The sequence below is a fragment of the Macrosteles quadrilineatus genome, unplaced genomic scaffold (assembly GCF_028750875.1).
Source record: "Macrosteles quadrilineatus isolate MER2022 unplaced genomic scaffold, UCM_ALF_1.0 Scaffold_2__2_contigs__length_208266976, whole genome shotgun sequence".
NCBI lineage: Eukaryota > Metazoa > Arthropoda > Insecta > Hemiptera > Cicadellidae > Macrosteles > Macrosteles quadrilineatus.
Genome location: NW_026542595.1, coordinates 126977967 through 126998868, shown reverse-complemented (window position 1 = coordinate 126998868; position 20902 = coordinate 126977967). Strand labels below are relative to the sequence as shown.

The 20902-nt window shown below is 34.8% G+C and overlaps 1 protein-coding gene across 1 annotated transcript; it reads left to right on the top strand.

The window, feature by feature from the left end:
• Positions 1-1743: 1743 nt before the first annotated feature.
• Positions 1744-4926, top strand: LOC128984870 (uncharacterized protein K02A2.6-like). The gene is made up of 3 exons (XM_054404241.1): positions 1744-2194; positions 2672-2758; positions 3314-4926. Exons 1-3 carry the CDS (start codon positions 1744-1746, stop codon positions 4924-4926), a joined length of 2151 nt encoding a protein of 716 aa, XP_054260216.1.
• Positions 4927-20902: the final 15976 nt, after the last annotated feature.

Genomic DNA, 20902 nt, shown 5'->3' with positions numbered 1-20902 from the left:
TAAATAATAATTATCAATACGAAGTCACTGCAAGTTATATTCAATGCTTAATGCTTACTAAGAAAGAAACAGGAAATGCATGCTAAAGCTCAAAGGTCAAAGGCTGAAGACCAAGAACTGGAGAGGATTCACTTCACTTCTGTATGAACTGTGAGTATAGCAAGAGAGTAAAATGTGCACTTGTTAGGGTTAATATTTTTCCCCTAAAAATATATAATAATTTGGCGACGAGCTTGTGGAAGTCTTAAATATTAGTTTAAAAGTTATTAAAACAGTGTTTTCTAGTACAAATTCTACAAATAAAAGTGAAATATTAGTGAAATCTGCATCAAGAGGAGACAAGTCACATGTTCAGTTTTCACAAAAAGTTACAAGTCAACTATTGCAAGTTTATAAGTTGATTAAATTTTAAAGCTGAGTTTTTATTGATATCTGGAAAAGGAATATTTTATTTGAAAACACACAAAGGCAAGGTATTTATGTAAAATATAGGACTTGTCATCAATTTTCATGTTAGTACAGAACTTTGCAGAAACCTGTTCAGACAAAGCATTTTGCAGGAAATCCCAAGTGGAAATATTATAAATTTGGAAAATCATTTGCAACTTTTTGTAACTTTTGAAGCAAATGGATCTACTTTAGTAATATATAATCTTCTTAAAGGTTAAAAGTAAAATTAAATCAGTCAAATGCAATGAAATGGACTTATGTTTCTTGGAATAGGCCTAGGCTAGTCCTGACTTTGGAAAGTTTTTTACTGTACTGTTCATGCCTAAAACAAACATTTGCCATAGCAAAATGTCAGTTACTGGTAAATTCTCTGAATTTAATGAAGAAGTGGAAGATCTTAGTAATTATTTGGAAAGATTTGAGTTGTACATAAAAGCTAATTCTGTGAAGGAAACAGAAAAAGTTCCATTATTCCTTACTGTTATAGGGCCTAAAGTTTTTGGAGTTTTTAAAAACTTATTGCTTCCCAAAAAGCTTGCTGATGAAACTTATGACAATTTAATTAAGGCTTTAAAGGGTCATTTCACACCAGAAAAGTCAATTATTTCTGAAAGGTGTAAATTTCACAAAAGGTTCCAAAAAGATGGGGAAACGTTAGCTCAGTACGCAGTGGAGATTAAACATTTGGCTGCTTCTTGTGATTTTGGTAATTTCTTAAACGATGCCATGAGGGACCGCTTTGTTAGTGGGATTAAAAACGAGGATATTCAACAACGGTTGATGACAGAGACCGATTCAAATTTTTCGCAACTCTTTGAACTTGCTTGTAGGCTAGAAGCTGCAAGGAAGGAAGTCAAAGGATTTCATTCACAGGGAGAAGTGGGTGAAATAGATTTTGTAAAATCGTACAGACACAGTTCTAAGCCTAGTGGGGGTAAAAACAATTTCCAAAAGCCAAAACTAGGTTATGTCAAAGGTAATAACCTCATGGAAAATAAGAAAGACTATAAATGCTACAGGTGTGGCAAAACTGGTCATAATTGTAATATGTGTTTCTTCAAAGGAGCACGATGTCACTCTTGTGGTAAAATAGGCCATTTGTCGAGTGTTTGTAAGCAAAAACATGGAAAGCCTAAACCTACTAGTAATAGGTCAAGAGTAAATTTTGTAACTGATAGTCCAGATGAAGATGTAAATACTTGCTATGATTTACAGTGTGTTTCTTTGATAAATGAAGTTTCTTTTGATAACAATTATCGAACCACCTTGATGGTCGAAGACAAACCATTGGACATGGTTATTGACACCGGTGCCATTATGACTGTTTTACCTAAACATATTTATGATGATAAATTTAGTCATATAAATTTAAGGCCTACTGAGTTGCAGCTGAAGTCGTACACTGGACACCCATTGGATGTTTTGGGAGAGTTCAAAGCCGCAGTTTCGCACGAAGGAAAGGACTACAATCTACCTGTAGTGGTTGTAGAAATCACCGATCGTCGACAGCCAGCACTGTTGGGACGTAATTGGCTACATCAGTTGAAGTTGGACTGGAACAGGATATTACAGGTTGGATCTGGAAATAATGCAGGCAAGTCTAGCCATAATGTTTCTACTTCTACTGCTTCTATAGAAAATGACTTGAAAAGTAAATTTATGGATGTTTTTGAAGGGCAAATGGGTCTAATTAAAGGTATCACCACTGAGATTGCTGTAGATGAAGAGGCGACTCCAATTTTTTGTAAGGCTAGACCTGTTCCATATGTTTTAAGAGAATCAGTCGAAAAAGAACTTGATAATCTTGTTAAATCTGATGTCATTTATCCAGTCAAAGATAGCCAGTGGAGTACACCCTTGGTTTGTGTTTTAAAACCTGACGGAAAATCAGTGCGATTGTGTGGGGATTTCAAAGTAACCTTAAACCGAGTCTTGAAAAATTCGGAGCATTATCCACTCCCTACATCAGAAGATATATTCACAAAACTTTCAGGTGGGAAAATATTTTCAAAAATTGATTTGACTTCAGCCTATTTGCAGTTAGGTGTAGGCGAAAAATCGCAACCATTCTTAACGGTAAACACCCACAAAGGTCTTTTCAGGTACAAAAGACTACCCTTTGGGATTACGAGTGCACCTTTTCAGTTCCAAGCGGTCATGGACCGTATCCTAAAAGGATTAAATAGTACATACTGTTTTCTGGATGATATTTTGATTGTAGGCCACAACATGCAAGATGCAGTAAACAAAACCGAAGCTCTTCTAGTGCGACTTAAAGAATTCGGTATCAAGGCTAACTACCAGAAAAGTGAGTTCCTTAAACCCAGTTTGAATTTCCTTGGACATAGGATTGATGAGTTCGGAATACACCCTACCGATAAACTAGTTAAAGCTATCTTGGATGCACCCGAGCCTACCGATGTTACCCAGCTAAGAGCCTATCTAGGCCTATTGAATTTTTATGGGCGTTTCCTCCCTAACCTATCCACGGTGTTATACCCGTTGCATCAGTTGCTTCATAAAGCCAAACCCTGGCAATGGAATTCAGAATGTTCAAAAGCTTTTAATGAAAGTAAACTGCTTTTAACTCAAAGTAATGTTTTGGTACCTTATGATCCAAAGTTGAAAATCCAAGTGACATGCGATGCAAGCCCTTATGGGATCGCCAGTGTTATGTCTCACACTATGCCGGACGGATCTGTCCGACCAGTTGCGTATGCTTCTCGAAGTCTTACAAAATCCGAAATGAACTATGCTCAGTTAGATAAAGAAGCCCTTGCTATCATATTCGGAGTAAAGAAATTTCACAAATATATTTTTGGTCGATCATTCACATTGATTACGGATCATGCCCCTTTAACAGCATTCCTAGGAGAGAAAAAGGGTATCCCAGTTCTTGCAGCTGCCCGCATGCAACGTTGGGCAATAATTTTGTCTGCGTATGACTACCACATCATCTATCGAAAAGGTTCTGAAATTGTAGAAGCTGACGCTCTTTCACGTCTTCCTAAGAAACTCGACCCAAACTCTGAAGATATTTCAGTTATTCAGTTTTTTGCTCCATTTCCAGAACTACCTCTCACAGCAAAAGAAATAAGTCTTGCAACCCGAAGAGATCCGTTGTTTTCTAAAGTCTTAGATTTGACACTTCAAGGCTGGCCTACACATTTAGATAAGGATGAGCCATTAAGAGCTTTCTTTCTGAGAAAGAACGAACTTTCAGTTGAAAATGGTTGTATTCTTTGGGGAAATCGAGTCCTCATTCCTACTAAATTTCAAAAACACCTCTTAGACATGTTACATGAAGAACATCCTGGTGTTTGCAAAATGAAAGCTTTGGCCAGAAGTTTTGTGTGGTGGCCTAAAATTGATGACCAAATTGAAAATGTTGTTAAAACTTGTGAGATTTGTCAAATGACCCGTAAATCTGCCCCTAAGCTGCCTCTACAGCCGTGGCAGTGGCCTTCAAAGAAATGGCAGCGTGTGCACCTAGATTTCGCTCAGAAGGATGGTGTTTATTTTCTGATACTAGTGGACAGTTTCTCTAAATGGGTCGAAGTATACCAAATGAATGGTACCAACGCCTCAAAAACTATTGAAAAATTACGTAAATGCTTTGCCGCATATGGAGTTCCGGAGAACATCATCACAGACGGAGGACCGCCTTTTAGGTCAGAAGAATTTGAAAGTTTTTTGAGATTCAATGGAATAAATCACATTTTCTCCCCTCCATATCATCCGGCGAGTAACGGCCAAGCAGAGTCTATGGTGGGTACTTTTAAAACCTCTCTCTTAAAGCAAGTACTCCAAGACAACCTCAAGGGCCGAAATCGGACTTTGCAGCACAAACTGGATTGTTTCATGTTCGCTTACCGAAACACACCTCACTCAATCACTGGTAGAACACCTTCGGAACTATTTTTGGGTTTTCAGCCTAGAACCAGATTCACTCTGCTAAAACCAGATTTCAAAAGCAACATGGAGAGCAAGCAACAGAAAATAAAAGAATCCAGTGACCAACATAGAGGAAAATGGAGGTCGTTCACACTAGGACAGGAAGTCTGGGTCAAAAGTATCCGTAACGAAGAAACAAGATGGATGCCGGGAGTTATTATCAAGTGTATAAGTCCTGTGACTTACATTGTTAGCGTAAGGGGACAGAAACGGTTTGTACATGCCGATCATTTGAAAGAGTTGGAAGGTGAATTGCCCATTATGAGAAGAGAAGAACCAGAAATCACTCCTCCACGACCCTTACCAGTGCTATCACCAAGCAAAAGTCTGGTCGAACCTCCTATACATGTTGATCAATCACAGAGTCCCACGAGATCACCACCACCTCGGAAATCTTTACCACCTCAGAAATCTCCATCACCTCGGAAATCTCCATTACCTAAAGGAAGTATAACTCACGAACAAGAACCCCTGCGGAGGTCCAAAAGGATGATAACGGCCCCGCAGAAACTTAATCTTTAGTAGACAAGAGAACAAGTTCGCAGCAAGATTAAGTTAATTTTATTTTACATTTGACAAACAATGAATTTTATTTTGAAATGAAGATGCTGCGAACATTTATAAAAGAAGAGTTATTTTATTTTATTTTCAAGAAGAATTTTAAGTTTTTTTTAAAGGGGAAAGGAGTGTTGTATATTAAATCATAAATAATAATTATCAATACGAAGTCACTGCAAGTTATATTCAATGCTTAATGCTTACTAAGAAAGAAACAGGAAATGCATGCTAAAGCTCAAAGGTCAAAGGCTGAAGACCAAGAACTGGAGAGGATTCACTTCACTTCTGTATGAACTGTGAGTATAGCAAGAGAGTAAAATGTGCACTTGTTAGGGTTAATATTTTTCCCCTAAAAATATATAATAGAAACAATATATGTATAATACGTGAAGACGTTTTTGTGAACACTACTCCTCCATTTGGACCAATTTCAACGTTTGAAGTGTCAATAATAAGTCTAAATTCGTAAAGGTTTTGAATTAAAAAATTGTTACCCATAAGGGCACGAGGAGTTCTCAAAGATAGATTATCCTTCTTAAAAATTTCATAGAACAAATTAAAAAAAACAGCTGTTTATATAATAAGGAACTCGGTTTTTTGGGAGAAGAATATTAAAGTTTGTAATATATTCAGGAGGTTGAAGACCAATGTAAAGTTAAATCAGTTTTGTTGGAAGAAAAGAAAATTCCTAGAGGAATATTGAAAACAGGAGGAGGATACAATTAATTAATAAGAGATCAGAGCTATTGACGAGTAAAAAAGCCACTTTGTCACGTCATGTATATATACACTGCAGCAGCTGTGTACCGCTGGGGGACTTGGCGGGGCAAATATGTGCATATTTGAAGAGTAGAAGAAGAGAGGCCTGGACTAACAGTAAGGAATCCAGATACACACTCAATTGTAGAGATGAATAATATGTTTTACAGTTGTGATATACAAAATGGCTTTGCACACTAGTTACACAAATATTGAAAGTGAAAAAAATACACGACGAATTTACACATCGTGTTGTCACGGTGGTTAAGTAAACTTGCCTAATGTCAGATAAAATGAATACATGCAAGAAATGGTTACTGGTAACAGCTGTGGGTAAGTCGGAAAACATTTGTAGAAAACACTAAAAAAGACCAACGTCTGAAAAATTAAAAAGAAAATATTTAAAAGAAGTGTTTATAGATAACGAACTGTTATTAACAGCGTGAGTATTTCCATTAGCTACACAACCTTTTAGATGAGTATTGAAAACTCATCGAAAATTATGACTGTTAATCGTACTAAAATAACTCCTGTATAACTCCGTTACTTGGCAATTGCTCGATTTTGATCAACAGGTACACTAGTGTATATATTTCACGTTAAAAATATTCATTCCACATCAATTGAACCACACAGTTGCAACGGCAGTTTCACCAACTGTTATTGAAAAGTAACACCCACTGATTGGTTTTCACTTTGCACAGTTTTGTAATTGAAACCCCACAACTAGTAGGTTTTGAGACCGAAATATAGAGTTTCAAACTAATAATGTGTGCTGGTTTTCAGTTATTGGCAGAGAATTTCTTTATTTCTTAATTTATTTATTTCCATTCCAACGGCCAAAAACCATTACAAAAATGATTGGTAACGATTGTTATAATCTTAAATTAATAAATAAATATGCAGTTGTACAATTCAATAAATAGATATTTAATAGAAAACAATTTTTATAGGGAAGAAAATATTAATGTAAGTGGCACGAATACCTAGACCCGGGACTGATTTACTTCTTCTTTCTGACGTCCCCAGGGGTCAAACACACTATTCGTCAAAATGCAACACAACAATAGGTACAGTTTGTTAAATTTTGGGCAAATTTATATATTCCATACTACACTAACTTATTGACATTTTACAACAAAGATCTTAATTGTTTACATACTTTTTTCTTCCATGTAGCAGCAAACCTAGGTACCCTAGTTTTATTTAAATAAAGAATAAATCTGACAAGTATAAAGGAATAGTTTACTAAAAATCCAATCAGACATATAGAAATTCGCTTAGTCCTTAGGTTTGGTGCGCGGAGTATATTGTTAATTTTTGTAGGTTAAGCTAATAATTTCATGATTTCATACATAATTATATTTTTGTATAAACTGTAATGTGTTATTATGTCGAAGCGATACATTATTATTAGCAATATAACGACTTTTTTGGATCCCTCCATTTGAGTTTGATCATACACACTTTATCTTCCATCTGGCCTTGAATATCTTATTTATTTTGGTTACAATCTTCCAGGCACGAGTCCTTCAAATAGAAACCTTCTTTGGGTAAAAATGTATATTTTTGAAGCTTCAAAAGGTAGTTGACCAAACTTGTTAAGGCTGGATATCGATATTTAAGTCCCGTAGGAAATCTGTTCCTATTTGAGGTAGGCTCAAAGAGATTTACATTGAGGGGGCGTCGCTTTGAAGTGGATGAAAGATGAGCTAATTTACTGTATCAACTAAACTCATACTGACCCCGCGTACTTTCACTTCTAGCCAATAACTAGTTTTGGTAATACAATTTATTTGGTTGGTATGTTTAAAGTTAATAAGGAAGAATACGATATTTAATCAATTTAGGACCATTATCAAACATTAACTAAAGGATATAAATTAATTAATTAAACTTTATAAACAAATTATGCAATATTCAACAATTAACTGCGCGTTTCGCAACAGAAAAATGTGATTCTTTAAATCTGCTGCATGAAATATCTAACCCTATTATAGGTTTTAAAATCAACCCAGTTTTACTGATTTGTTTGATAATCAAGTCCAAATTCTTCTATTTGGGTCTGATCTCTTAGCCTGCAGCTCATTATACAATTTTTTAAAGAGAATATAAGGAAAATTCAACAAAACTCTTACTAACCTGCCGTTAATGATACATAAGTTTCCACAAAAAAGTATTTTGATTAATTTAGTTTTAATTTTTAAGAATATTTCTAATTTGTAATAGAGCTCGTCCCGCGCACAGGTCTTTTACGGCCTATGCGGGACTATTGTTCATATTTTGTATATGCATATATTGTAAATATTTTTTGGAAATATAGCAGATTTTGATTTGATTTGATTTTGATTTAGTATATTGTATATTTGTTATATTTCTACGAAATGCCAATTCAATTGGTCCAGTCATAGTTACGTGATTTACCATATGAACATTATTCAACATTATGTCAATTATACGATTAAAATGAATAATAACCACGTTTCAAAACGATAAGCTTACACATTAAAATTTGTATTACAGTAAATTTACAAAAAGATTATATAACTTAAGGCGTGTGTCAGCTTTAATATTATATAGCCTTTTCGGGGTTCTTCTTTATCACATTCCGTTTGTTTAACTCACTGTGGGGGAGGTAAAGGTCAAATGTTATACAGTGTAGTGGGAGACTGGGAAATGTGCAATATGTACATCCAGGTCGCAGTACATCGCATCTGTGAGGAATGAATGAGTTATGTATGTATACTCCTATTGAGGTTACCAAATCAGTGTTAAATGTAAAAAAAATTAAATTTTAAAAATTCACTATCCTATATTAGGTGAGGATTTAAAAAATAAAGATAGGCGTTTCAACGATTATTTCCATAGGTTTAAGCTATCCAGTAAGACAAATAATACGTGTAAATAATGGTAGCTTTGGAAATATTCAAAAGACACAAGCCTTTGATTGTATAATTAGTTTTGTGACGTTTAAACCTAAGAATAAATAAATTCGTCTACGAGGGCTATTCAGAAAGTGTGGAACGTTTCATTTTTTTATCCTCATAATTAGACCAATTCGTTAATACCAAGGCAAGAATGTGGTTCGGATTCCACTATAAACTGTAGTGCCTTAGTTGCCGTTAGCGGTTTGGGGTATTAATTAACAGCTGTGTCTAAGGAATATGTCGCCTTAGTCACTAACAATACTACAAGATCGCACCACTCATACACTCATCCTTCACTCATTTGGGTTAAAATATACTCATAGTGGCGTCCCCATCTGATATAATTGGTTGTTTGTATAATTGAAATTCCAGTGCATCTTATTGATTGTAATCGTACTGCAACACGAAAATGAGGTATCATAATCATTATTAGAGGTCTATTTATTCACATATAATACTAGGTTATTTATTTTTATTATAAGACACAGATTTTATATGCAAATAATTGTTTTTAAAAACCGTATTTATTGAGGGGATTTTTTTGAAATTAAAATTAATTGAAAAAATGAAAATAATCAATCATCAATTGAGATTGGTACGCAAGGTGCGTATTTTAATCCAAATTTGAGTAAGTGATGATCTGTGTAGCTTTGTTACTGACTAAGATCAGCTGGTTCATCAGCAAGGCTCAAGTAAACCCAATGATCAGGGACAGCTGGGTCCAGTTTCGAACCATGAAAAAGCTACGGAATTTTCTTAGAATTTAATCGGCAATAGTTTATTTTGTATTTATTAAATAATTTTGAATGCTGCTTTACATTTTTTAAAAGCCAATCCACGTCAAAACTCCGAAATGTAACCATCTTTATGACATTTTTAATTGACACAGTTAGTACTTATTGTCGGGACTACGTAAGTTTGCAGTTGGTGGCAGCCAATTACAAGACAAGGCTAGTGCGACGTTGCCACATCGCCCGTTGACAACACTAATTAAAATATACTAAGCAATATTTTCAAATCAGCTGGTATTATTAGATTTGGCAACACCGCACGGTTCTCATTGGTTCATCCAAAACCACATGGTAAATAGGCTCCTCCCTCAACTGCAAACTTACGTGGTCCCGACTATAGTTTCCCATCTGCTTTATGTATAAAGTGATAAGAAAAAGAAATAAATCAAATAAGTAATTTAATTGAATATTTATTTTACATTTCGGTCCGTCAAGAACAGTATGATATAATTAATTAACAAGATATTTATGTCGAAACATTTTACTTCTTATACTCATTAAATGTTAGAATCGATCACCCAAAAAAGAAATTAACGTTAAAAAGGTTGTCTGCTTTTGAAGAAATTCAATTCTAAATATCCATTGTTTACCATCGCAGGTTGAATGTTTTTAAAGCGGATTTATTTCCTAACGAGCAACTATGTAGGTGTATTTTACCCCCTACGCTTGAAACAATCATTTCATGTAATAGAATACAGTAGGAATATAATGTAATCAATCTGAATTATTCTATTTCCCCCTTTAAATTCTTTATCTAAACGTCTGGCGTTTTTGTATTTCATTGTTCAAGTAGATTAAATAGTGTTATTCTAAAAGGTCTGTTTTCAGGATTGAATGAAATTTTAGTAATTTTTACTTATTACTTTACTTCATAGATGTTACGAACTGTTTAACTAATTGTTTTTTGTTTTGTTTTTTACTATGCCATTTACTTTTAATATCCGTTCTTCAAAGATTGATACAAAACTAACCGTAGGCCCAACTTTTAAATAAACATTCAAAAGTAACTGATTCATGGTAATGTTTTCAGTTATTTTCTTATTTCAATTTAATTCTGAATAGTTATTTCTTTAGTAGGCGAGAAGATAAATGATTATTTGTACCCAAGATTATGGTAGAGAGTATTGTAGTAGAGAGTTAGAGTATATCTCTTGTATAACATGCAACAAAGATCACTCTTTTAAGCCACATCGAAGTGTGAAGTGTTAAGTCGTATTAGTTTTATACCATGTAGGCGTGTGTCAGCTTGAATCACCGAATAAATCCTTAATTTTGACCGAAAAAACTTGCTGACTAAATTACATTCTGCATGTCAGTAAACAAGTAAACAGTGTGTTTTACCAAGTTAAACAAATGTAGGAATCTCTCATGTATTGTTTTTAGGATCGTCCGTTATTTATTGGGATTACAAGTTTTAATTAAAAATAGAAGGTTTTAAAATTTTAATGGTTTGAATTTGAAAATGTTATGAATGGTGTTACAGGTATTAATGTTTGTTTGTTTGTTTGTTTGTGTGTTTGTTTGTTTGAAGTTCAATCACACATTAACTACTGATCGGATTGTGTTGAAATTTGGTATGATGTTAGCTCACATTCCCGATTAACATATAGACGTATTATTACCTCAATAATCCTTTCGGGCTCCGCCCCAGCGGGTCTTGAGTTTCCCATGTTAACCTTAAGAGTATTCATATTTAAAAGGAATTAAATAATTTTGCCAGCTGTTTCAACTACACAATTTGTATCTATGATATTCAATAGCATTAAAAGGTTATACGGTTTACCAACAGGGTGCAGGAACATTAGTTCTTATACATTTATGACAACAGCTAATTTGAACCAAGCAGCAACAAAAACATGAGTGTGAGAACTTTACTTCTTTCTATTGTTTAGGTGATGTGGTAGAACATTATGGCTATGGTAGATGTTCTATATACCATAGTATACTGTAGATTATAGTAAACCAAATTTCTCAAAACGTGTCCTCTCTCATTGCAAATGCAAAGCACAAGTTTTTAACTACAAAAAACATTGTATACCAACCCCGTACGAAGGACGGGTACTCAGCTAGTATATATATCATATATGTGTTATTTAAGATAAGTTGTTAATCTTCTAGAACCCGTATATGTATAGACATCTGCAAATCATTCAGAACAACTCAGACCTACTTTGAAACCATATTTGATTTCATATTTTACATAAATAAAATTAAAATCTCCAGATCTTACTGGTTGTTATTTGAAATTTTTAAAACATAAGTAATATCACATAGGTTCTTATACAAATGATGAGATGAAATTGGTATTTTGTTCGTTGATAAAGGTAAAAGAGATTGAAAATTTGAAGTGGAAAATATACAAACTTGGTCTTTTTAATTTTAAGCTCTTCCGCTAAATCGGATAGCTTATGTTTTCTTGGAAGCAGCTACGTTCTTCGCTCTATTTTGTGAAAGTATTAAGTACATGTTTCAAAGTAGGTGTTATTAATGTTTTGAAGTTACAACGTGTTCGTATTCTCAAAAATTTGTTACAATATTTTTATACTACTTATAAAATTTGTGTGTGATTATTTGCATCGTGGTGAAAAGTACCGTTCACTACTTGTCACAACACTTTTTTGGGAATAGAAGTGAAATATTACTGTAACTGTTACATGAATTAATACTGTAACTGAGCTTAGTTGACATAACATATTCAAAATATTTTGTAAAACAGCTTTCTATAAAAATCCGATATCAAAGGCATGATGTGTTTCTGTAAATGTGTAATAGTGTAGCTATGTCATTGTTTATTATGTATTTTATTTCAAAATTGGGACGTAAGCCATGCATGTATATATGTTAACTGGCAATAAAGGAATATTTTATTTGATTTGAAAGTACCTACATAACGATGCGTCTAAAACACTTAAAACATACATTTACGCTTATACTGTTAACTCACAAGACGGTAAACATACATAAAAGATGGTAAGTGATGATCGATTTCGATTGGACACTCCAATCGGCGAATGACAAGAATCTCAATGGAGTCACTTATATACTATTGATTCTTCCGATAGCCAATAGTATATAAGGGACTCAATTTAAATTCTTGTCATTCGCCTATCGGGTCTGATGATAGTTTGAGTGTCTAATCAGCCTTCGATTAGACATAAAATAATGTGATAAGCATCTTTTCGCATGTATCACAATGTAAAATTATTGTAAAAATAGTATTTGTCGTAAAAATAAATAAATAAATAATCGAAATCGATCTTCTCTTACCAACCTTTAGGCCTTTATGTATTTGCCGTCTTTTGAATAAACAGTATAAGTGTACATATATTAAAAAGGGTTATTTGGCGTATTTTTATTTACTTTCTATACAATTAATAACTAGTAATATGCTGATTAAGAAGTGATTTACAACGTGCTCTTTCACTTCAAAAACGTAATATGGAACTGAGGATTAAGACTCAACCAACCAACAAGCAGATTATTGAGGCTTTGATCAAGTTAATAGCGAGCAAAACAAGAATTGACGTTTTCTAGGAAGTGTTGGTTTCATTAACACCAAAGTTGGTTACAAATTCCCTACAATAGAAGAGTAGGTTGTATATTACATTTAATAGCTTAAACATGTTATGCTTCTTACAAATATAGAAAACCCTTCAAAATAAGACATCAAAGAACTTAAATAAATTCTCCTCCAGAAAATAGAACCCCTGATAAAAATAAAACTCTTTTATGTTCATTGGAGTGGTGATAATCAGCATATTTTCAGCTCTTCTCAGCTTTTAGAGGACTCTCAAAATAACTGGAAGCACGTTTCCCTCAACCTCACCGTTATTGATTAATTAATAAATACATTAACACCAACCTAAGTACTTTAGTTTTTTCTATTATCCTTATGACGAGGTGCCTTGGCGTTTTGATGAATCAAACCCACCTCATTGCCTTCCATGTATCAGCAAACAAAATTTCTCATCAACATTTTAAGGGAATATTTTAGTGGAATTTTAACCTGGTAAATGGGAACTCGCTTAGTCTGCAGGTTGCTGCGAGGTGGGTATTTTAGTTTAGATGATTTTATGTATAATAACTATAGTACACTTAATGTTTGTAAGTAAAAGGACGCATTTATAAACATAAAACTAAACCCTTCATCTATTCAAAGAAGAAAATTTATAACATTACTGCCTAACACACACAAATACTGTCTTCATTAAACGAAATCTTCTCACAGCAAAAACAGAAGAACGTGTTTAAATTTATGCTTCTAACTCATGATTATAGTAAGGTAAGAAAACATGGCAAACCAAAAATATACTCGTCCAACCGCTAACTAATCTGAACTATTATATGAATTATCTGAATTATACCGCTTTAACAGTAAGTAAGCTCTTATCAGGCCCAAGCGTAGTTTTAAGTATTTAGGTTATTATAAAGCGAAACATTATTATGTTAACATAACAATGTTTTCCTTCTGAAACACGGTAGGAATATAGTTTTAAAATATTAATAAGATTACAAATGTGTGGTGTAAAAAATAATTTTCAAGATTGACAAAGCTTACTTGCATCCTAATACTCAAAACTTGAACAAAATACACGTAACAAATACCAGGAATTGTAAAATGTAATACAGTTGTTTTACTTCCTTTAATATGCAAAATATGACGTTTGTTCATCCTGCTATCCGACAATCTAGGTCTTCCTAGAAAAGGAAGAGAAAATTATTGTTATTTCGAGTACTAAGTACAATGGAGTTGTTAGTTGGTTTTATATGTAATCATGTTGATTAAATTGAATTAAGCTAAATAAAGTTAAATAGATTAAGCTGAAGGTCAGACTAGAAAGGAATGTTAAGTTTTACAACACAACTTCAGATGTAATATCAAATATTGTACCTAATCAAACGCTCTATAGTGCGGAAACAACATTTTTTCCTTTAACCCTTCATAATTACAGTATATCTCCCTTGCTTTTGAACCGTTGTATAGTTATTGGATGTGAAACGAAACTACTGTGTAAGAACGGACCAACCTCGTTTGTATGAACATATTTTGTATCTTTTCATTATTTTCAAATTTATATTTTAATTATATGAGTTTGTAGCATTAGATTTTGCTCTGATTCCTATTAAAGTTTTATAAAGTTTGATAAAGAAACTTAACATCAATCATGCACGCCAGCCTATATTTTGTCGTTTATAAATTTTCAAGGTATTTTGCTGTTAATGAAAGTTAAACAAGTTCAAAGTAAATGTCACACCATAATGCAAAAGTTATAAAAGACAAAATTTTTAATTTAGTAAAATGATTGAATTTGATACAAGTACACAACACTGTATTCACACCACAGTGCCTGCCATATTGGGTTGGCTAAACAGTACTGTCATGTACACATACTGTATCTTTGTTTTGCAGGCGCAAATTATATTGTTACTGCCTTATCATTCTGTAAGAATATTTGTGATAACGTTGTACGTGAATTTCCGTGTTTAGCATTAATTAAGTCACCAATTTCGTGGGATGATATCAACCCGTCATACAAATGGTTAACATTATATCATCTTAACTACCAACAATAAGTTTATCAATTGTGCCAGGACGTACATACTTTTTTAATACTTTTCTTTGAAATGGCGACCATACAAAGGTAGGTATTTTAAGCCAAGTATGAATGGAGATGAGTGTGGGATGAGTGGCGCGATCTTGTAGTCATGTTAGTGACTAAGGCCGACATATTCCTTAGACACAGCTGTTAATTAATAGCCCATACAGCTAATGGCAACTAAGGGACCTATAGTTTATAGTGGAATCCGAACCACATTTTTGCCTTGGTATATATGAATTGATCTAATTATCAGGATAGCACTGTGCATAGTCGTAAATACTCACTAGTGCGGACATCAATCCACACCAGGGAGTATCGCATCCACAGTGCATGACTATAAATATCCAATTCGTGACCTCCTAGTAGCTGGATTACAGGACGACGCCACCCGTCCTAGTCAAGATCCATCGTCAAGATAGAAGCTGACCCAAATGATTCCTTACAAAATCGTTTCTGAAAAGTGAAAATATAACTGGAATAGCCTTTTTTATCTTGAAAAGGAAAGAAGTACGCTTGTTTTCATATCCCCAAACAGGCAGAGTGTATACTATGTAGTTTATCCACTTTATAAAGGAATATGAAGTAAATAGAAAGAAGAATAAATATATCCACTTCAGAGTAGCAACCCGAATGTTGGAAACATCAGTATTTTATACAGAAACAACAAGATAGAAATACAACTTGGAGGTAGCACTGGCACGGCAACTCTGCTAGAAAATCGTCACGCTGTAAATTCGTGTTATGTTGGTACCAACCAAAGTAATCCACCAAATTTACTCGTGGCTTTATTACAATCCAATTTTCCCCTAGTTTCAGTGTACTAAGTACAATATACTTGACCCCTATTATGCCAACCAACATCTCAATTATCACATTCAGTGTTACCTCTAGCAAAGTGCTCAGTGTATTAGACGTGTATGCGACGTTATACCCAAACAATACTTTTTCCTACCACTGCACAGAAATAATCACATTGCTTCACCTGTAAACTGTACTGAAAGTTCATTTACGCTCTAGAGCAGGAATGGATGAATGGACCATACCCGCTCGCTAAATCAGCTGATTCCACTATTGGCATTTCTACATCAACCACAGCCACGGATGCAGTAGGTTAACAACCGGTAAGCAAATTAATATAATAACCTAAATTGAATGCTATATACAACTAAAAAGTCAATTTGTCTGACAAGTTAATTATGGTTGGAGGAAAACTCTTGTGCATTACGAGCACAAACAGTCATTGCGGTACTCCAAATGTATGACCACGCTCAGCTTAAGCTTCGTGCGGCAATGACGGACTTTGCGCTCTTGATACACAAATAGCTATTCCCAGCTGACCGTAGAACATCTGTTTCTTACTCCACTCTCTCCTACACTCTGCGGTTTATAGTCAGTTGTAGGCTAACTTAATTGAGATTCAGTGTTTAGATAAGTGACGCCAAGATCTCAAAGCCACTCCATAAATCTGCAGATCTACAAGTTGTTATCTTGATTGACCCAGATTGACAATCCTTCGTGTGACTTTTCGATTTCCGGTCACAGTTTTCACATTGGTTGCATTTCCATTGTATTTTATGTTCTGAAACCTTCGCTTTCCATAAATAAAGCATTTAATAATCGTTTCATTTCAAAGTAAGTCAATAGTTGAAAATCCTTGAAAACTAGCTTATTTACCTAAAAAATTGTATTTGGTGATAAATATATCCACAAGTGTGACGTCATGGATCCTGTAGCCAGGCCTGTTGTTCTAGTGGGACCTTGATGGAAAAATTTTGGTTCTTCAAATCTACCGTATGAATATTCAGTGGAATATGAGTAGCACTAATGGGTGTATGAAAGTGTGATTCAATTTCTAAAACTTACTCTTACTTACAAGTTTAGTTACTTAAACCCCCCTAAATTTAAAAAAAATAATGTTTCACACAATAGTTGTGCATATTTATAGTATTTTAATTTACAAGACAGCGTGATAAAATTTATTACTACGTAAATGCAACAAGCAAAATTTTCCTAAGATTGTTCAAGACAATTTGCAATTCAATACATAATAAATTGTATTTACACAATTTATTATGTTATTATGTTGGTACTAAAATAAATTGAAATTTTAATTACAGTACTTAAAGTTGACGCAATCATCTTCCGAAGGCCAGACAAATAAACAATCTAAAAACCCCCAGTTAGTTCGTAATGTTTCAGTACATGGAGCCAAAACCCCACCGGACTGAGGCTGTTCTTATCATCTTCAGACTCCTTAAGGAGTGTCACCCCTATTACCTCTACATGGAGGCATTTCCTCTATCACGCAACGCATTCAGCATTCCACATTCATCATTCAATTAATAACCGAAGCTCGAGCGGTCAGTGGATAAGATAGCCCTTATCTCTGTTACTGTGACCCAATTATTATGAGTAATGGGCGTCGCGAAGGGCCTGCTTTGCATACAATCTGATACGACCGCGAACAACAGGGGATAGTTAATGGCGAGGCTAGGCTACTCCTAATAAACTAGGAGTCGACTTAATAGCTGAAAATGCCAGTGGTAAATCAACGTCTAGGTGGGTTTCAGCAAAGTTGAGAATTATGCAAATATATTACTCGTCATATTGTAAAATATTAAAAACGTTAACATGGGAATGAAATGTTTACAGCAAAACTGCAATAAGAAGTAACCACCCACATCTGAGTAAAGACGAAATAGCATGAGATTGTGAACAACAATGTTTTCAAAGAACCCAAAATTCATACCTTAATATACACAGTTACATACATATATCGCGCTCAATTGCGCAACCAAGTAACCACGACCCGCGCAAGTCGCTTGCGCATGACTGGTCCGTACGTTTGCGCAGATATTTTAATAAAGATTACTGCGCATGTGGCGCCACCCGGGCCCGCAGGCATCGCAGAGTTCCTATCCACTCGGAATTTAACCCATTTCATGGTTAACCTTTTCCCTTAACTGCTGCCTCACGAGGTGGTTTCTAGTTCTGTACATTGTCCGCTGCACTGGGATTTAAATCAGGATCTTATGCTTGTGAATTGTTTACATTTGAAACCCTTGTGATATAAACCCTTACTAGTACTAGTGTTGGTTGCTCGAATTCAAGCAATTGCAAAGTTATTTTAAAGCGAATAAGACATAATTTCTGATGAGTTTAAAGGAGTCAACTCAAAGATTTTGTAACTAATGGAATTAGGCCTACTAACGATGTACATACAGTGTTCTATATGATCAACATTTCTTGTAAATATTTTATAACTTTTCAAAAGCTGATCTAGTTTTTTCGCGTTTTCTACATATTTTCCTGACTTACCAATAGCCACATAAGGTAATCCATGTTTCTCTTAGTTATTGATAATTTAGCTTGCAACCACCATTGTCGCGAGAATGTTTACAATTTTTCAGTCATTCCCAATTTTGATGAAATATGGTAAAAACGTGTAAAAATACGTTTATTCGTATGAGTTCGCGAACCAGCATGATCGGAGTATGGGAATGGGGGTTTTATGGGGCAAAAATTGGGTTTGAGTAAAAATCAAGCGCAAAAACTTTAAGCGAATACTTTAGTAGAAATCCACCCAGATAAATGGAAATTTGCCCTGTCTGCAGGTTTGCTGCGGCGGTGGTATTTAGGCTTAGAGTTTCCTCTGCAATGATCACAAAATTAAGTCCTTGTTTCCTACAAATAGTTTCAAAAAATTTCCTATCCAATGCTAACAAAATTAAGTTTCAGCACACAGCTGACGCTAAACTTTTAACTGTAAACATACAAACATACACATCATTTACAAGATAACTAAATCTTTTGTAGTGAATTTAACATTTTCAGTTGTTCAAATAGCCAGGAAAACAAAAAATGCGACCAGCCAGTTTACAAATTACACAACCAGGATTATATATATATATATATATATATATATATATATATATATATATATAAGAGATTGGTTGTTAAAAAGAGATTATATATATACCGATCCTCATTTCAAGTTGGACGAGAAATACGAATGGCAACGACCATGGAAGATAACGAAAGAACCTCGGCTGTACGATGGAGAACCGACGCAACACGATGTCGTCCAAGGAAGTTTTTCAAACTGCTATTTACAGGCGGCCATGTCTGTCTTGGCAGTTCATCCAGAACTTGTGAACCAAGTAGTCCCTTCTGGTCAGAGCTTTTATGATAAATACGCAGGAATATTTCACTTTCGGTTCTGGAGATTCGGAAGATGGTACGATCTAGTGATAGATGACCGCCTCCCAACTCTTAAGGGAAAATTGGTCTCCAGCCAAGCACCAAACAATGTTTTCTGGCCGGCTCTGTTAGAAAAGGCGTACAATAAATTTTTGTATGGCACATACACAAACGAAGGGGGAGTTGCTAACGAAGTTATGCAGGATTTCACGGGTGGAGTAGTAGAGCGAATTAGATTTAAACAAATTCTTTCCAAAAAATTAAAAAAAATTGTGCTAAGGGCTTTTGAGAGACGATCGATAATAGCTTGTGGAATCTATAAATCTGAAGAAACTCATCAAAGTCTTCTTAGGAACCACGTATACGCGATGACAGGTGCAAGGACCGTTAGTGTTCCTGGGCGTGGAGAAGTTCTTTTGATTCGTCTCAGAAATCCTTGAGGACGTTTTGAGTGGAAGGGGGCATGGAGCGACGGATCAAAGGAGTGGGAATTACTCCCCAAAGCTCTCAAGGAAGAATTAGCAGTGGTTAACCGAGAAGATGGAGAATTTGTGATGGAATTTTCAGATTTCTTTTCAAACTTCGGACGTGTTGATATTTCTTATTTGAGTCCAAACGATTATTTAAACGCGTACGGACAGAACACAGAAGTCGGACTGTGGCACTTGAATATGGTCAAGGGGAGTTGGATAAAAGGTGTGACATCTGGAGGATTCGAATCCCTGCATGAGAATCCCCAAATAAGGTTTAAGCTGAGCGAAGCAGACGGCGACAAAGATGGTGAGTGCTCCATAATTATTGCGCTGCAACAAAAAATACAGTATGATAGGCCTAATTACTTATATCTCGGGTTTAAGGTTTACCGTATTTCTGACTTGAATCAACCCGCTTTGGGATATTGAGAATATACACGGAAAAGAAACCCCTAATGAAGGACTCAGATTCTACTACTAAAGTAGGTCTTTCACCCAAAGAAGTGCTAGACAGTGACGCACCGATGTCGCAAACAACATCAGAAACTGTTAAAGATTTCAAAATCAATTACGGATTACTACCACAAGGTGTCTGGCCCTAACAAGGAAGTTGATTGGAAAGATTTGAAGAAAGTTTTAGATTTCGGTTTGAAGAAAAGGGTTTCACCAGCTGTGGAAAATAGTGACGATTGGGGACATTTTCTTTTTGACGCAGCGACTTTTATATACAACAAAGTATTGGAACCAACCCATGTAGGAAGTACTCTAGGAAAGACGACGGGTGGTTATTCATATGATCTGTGTAGAAGTATGGTGGCCCTACTGGATACAGACCATTCAGGGAAGCTGGAGTATAATGAATTCCAAGCCTTGTGGAATATGATTAAGATGTGGGAATCGATTTATGAATTGCACACCGATAAAGCTACAGGATTTTTGAATTTCTCAAGTCTTCAAAATGCTTTGGAAGCACTCAATCTTAATTTTGATCGCCAGATACTCAATAGGTTAATACGAAAATACGCGACAAGAGACGGCTACATATCATTTGAAGATTTTTTGCATTGCACTATAAAAATAACAATTATGATGGATTTTTTCAAATCCAAAGATGAAAGCTCGTCTCAAAAAATACTTCTTACTTTTGAGGAGTTAATAGGAAAAGCACTGTATTCCTGATTGCACAAATG

Coding starts and splice junctions, on each gene's coding strand:
- LOC128984870 (XM_054404241.1), top strand. CDS start 1,744: ATGGTTATTGACACCGGTGCCATTATGACTGTTTTACCTAAACATATT. Junction 2,195..2,671: donor AGAGGCGACTCCAATTTTTT/GTAAGGCTAGAC, acceptor TTTTGATTGTAG/GCCACAACATGCAAGATGCA. Junction 2,759..3,313: donor CAAGGCTAACTACCAGAAAA/GTGAGTTCCTTA, acceptor CCCCTTTAACAG/CATTCCTAGGAGAGAAAAAG.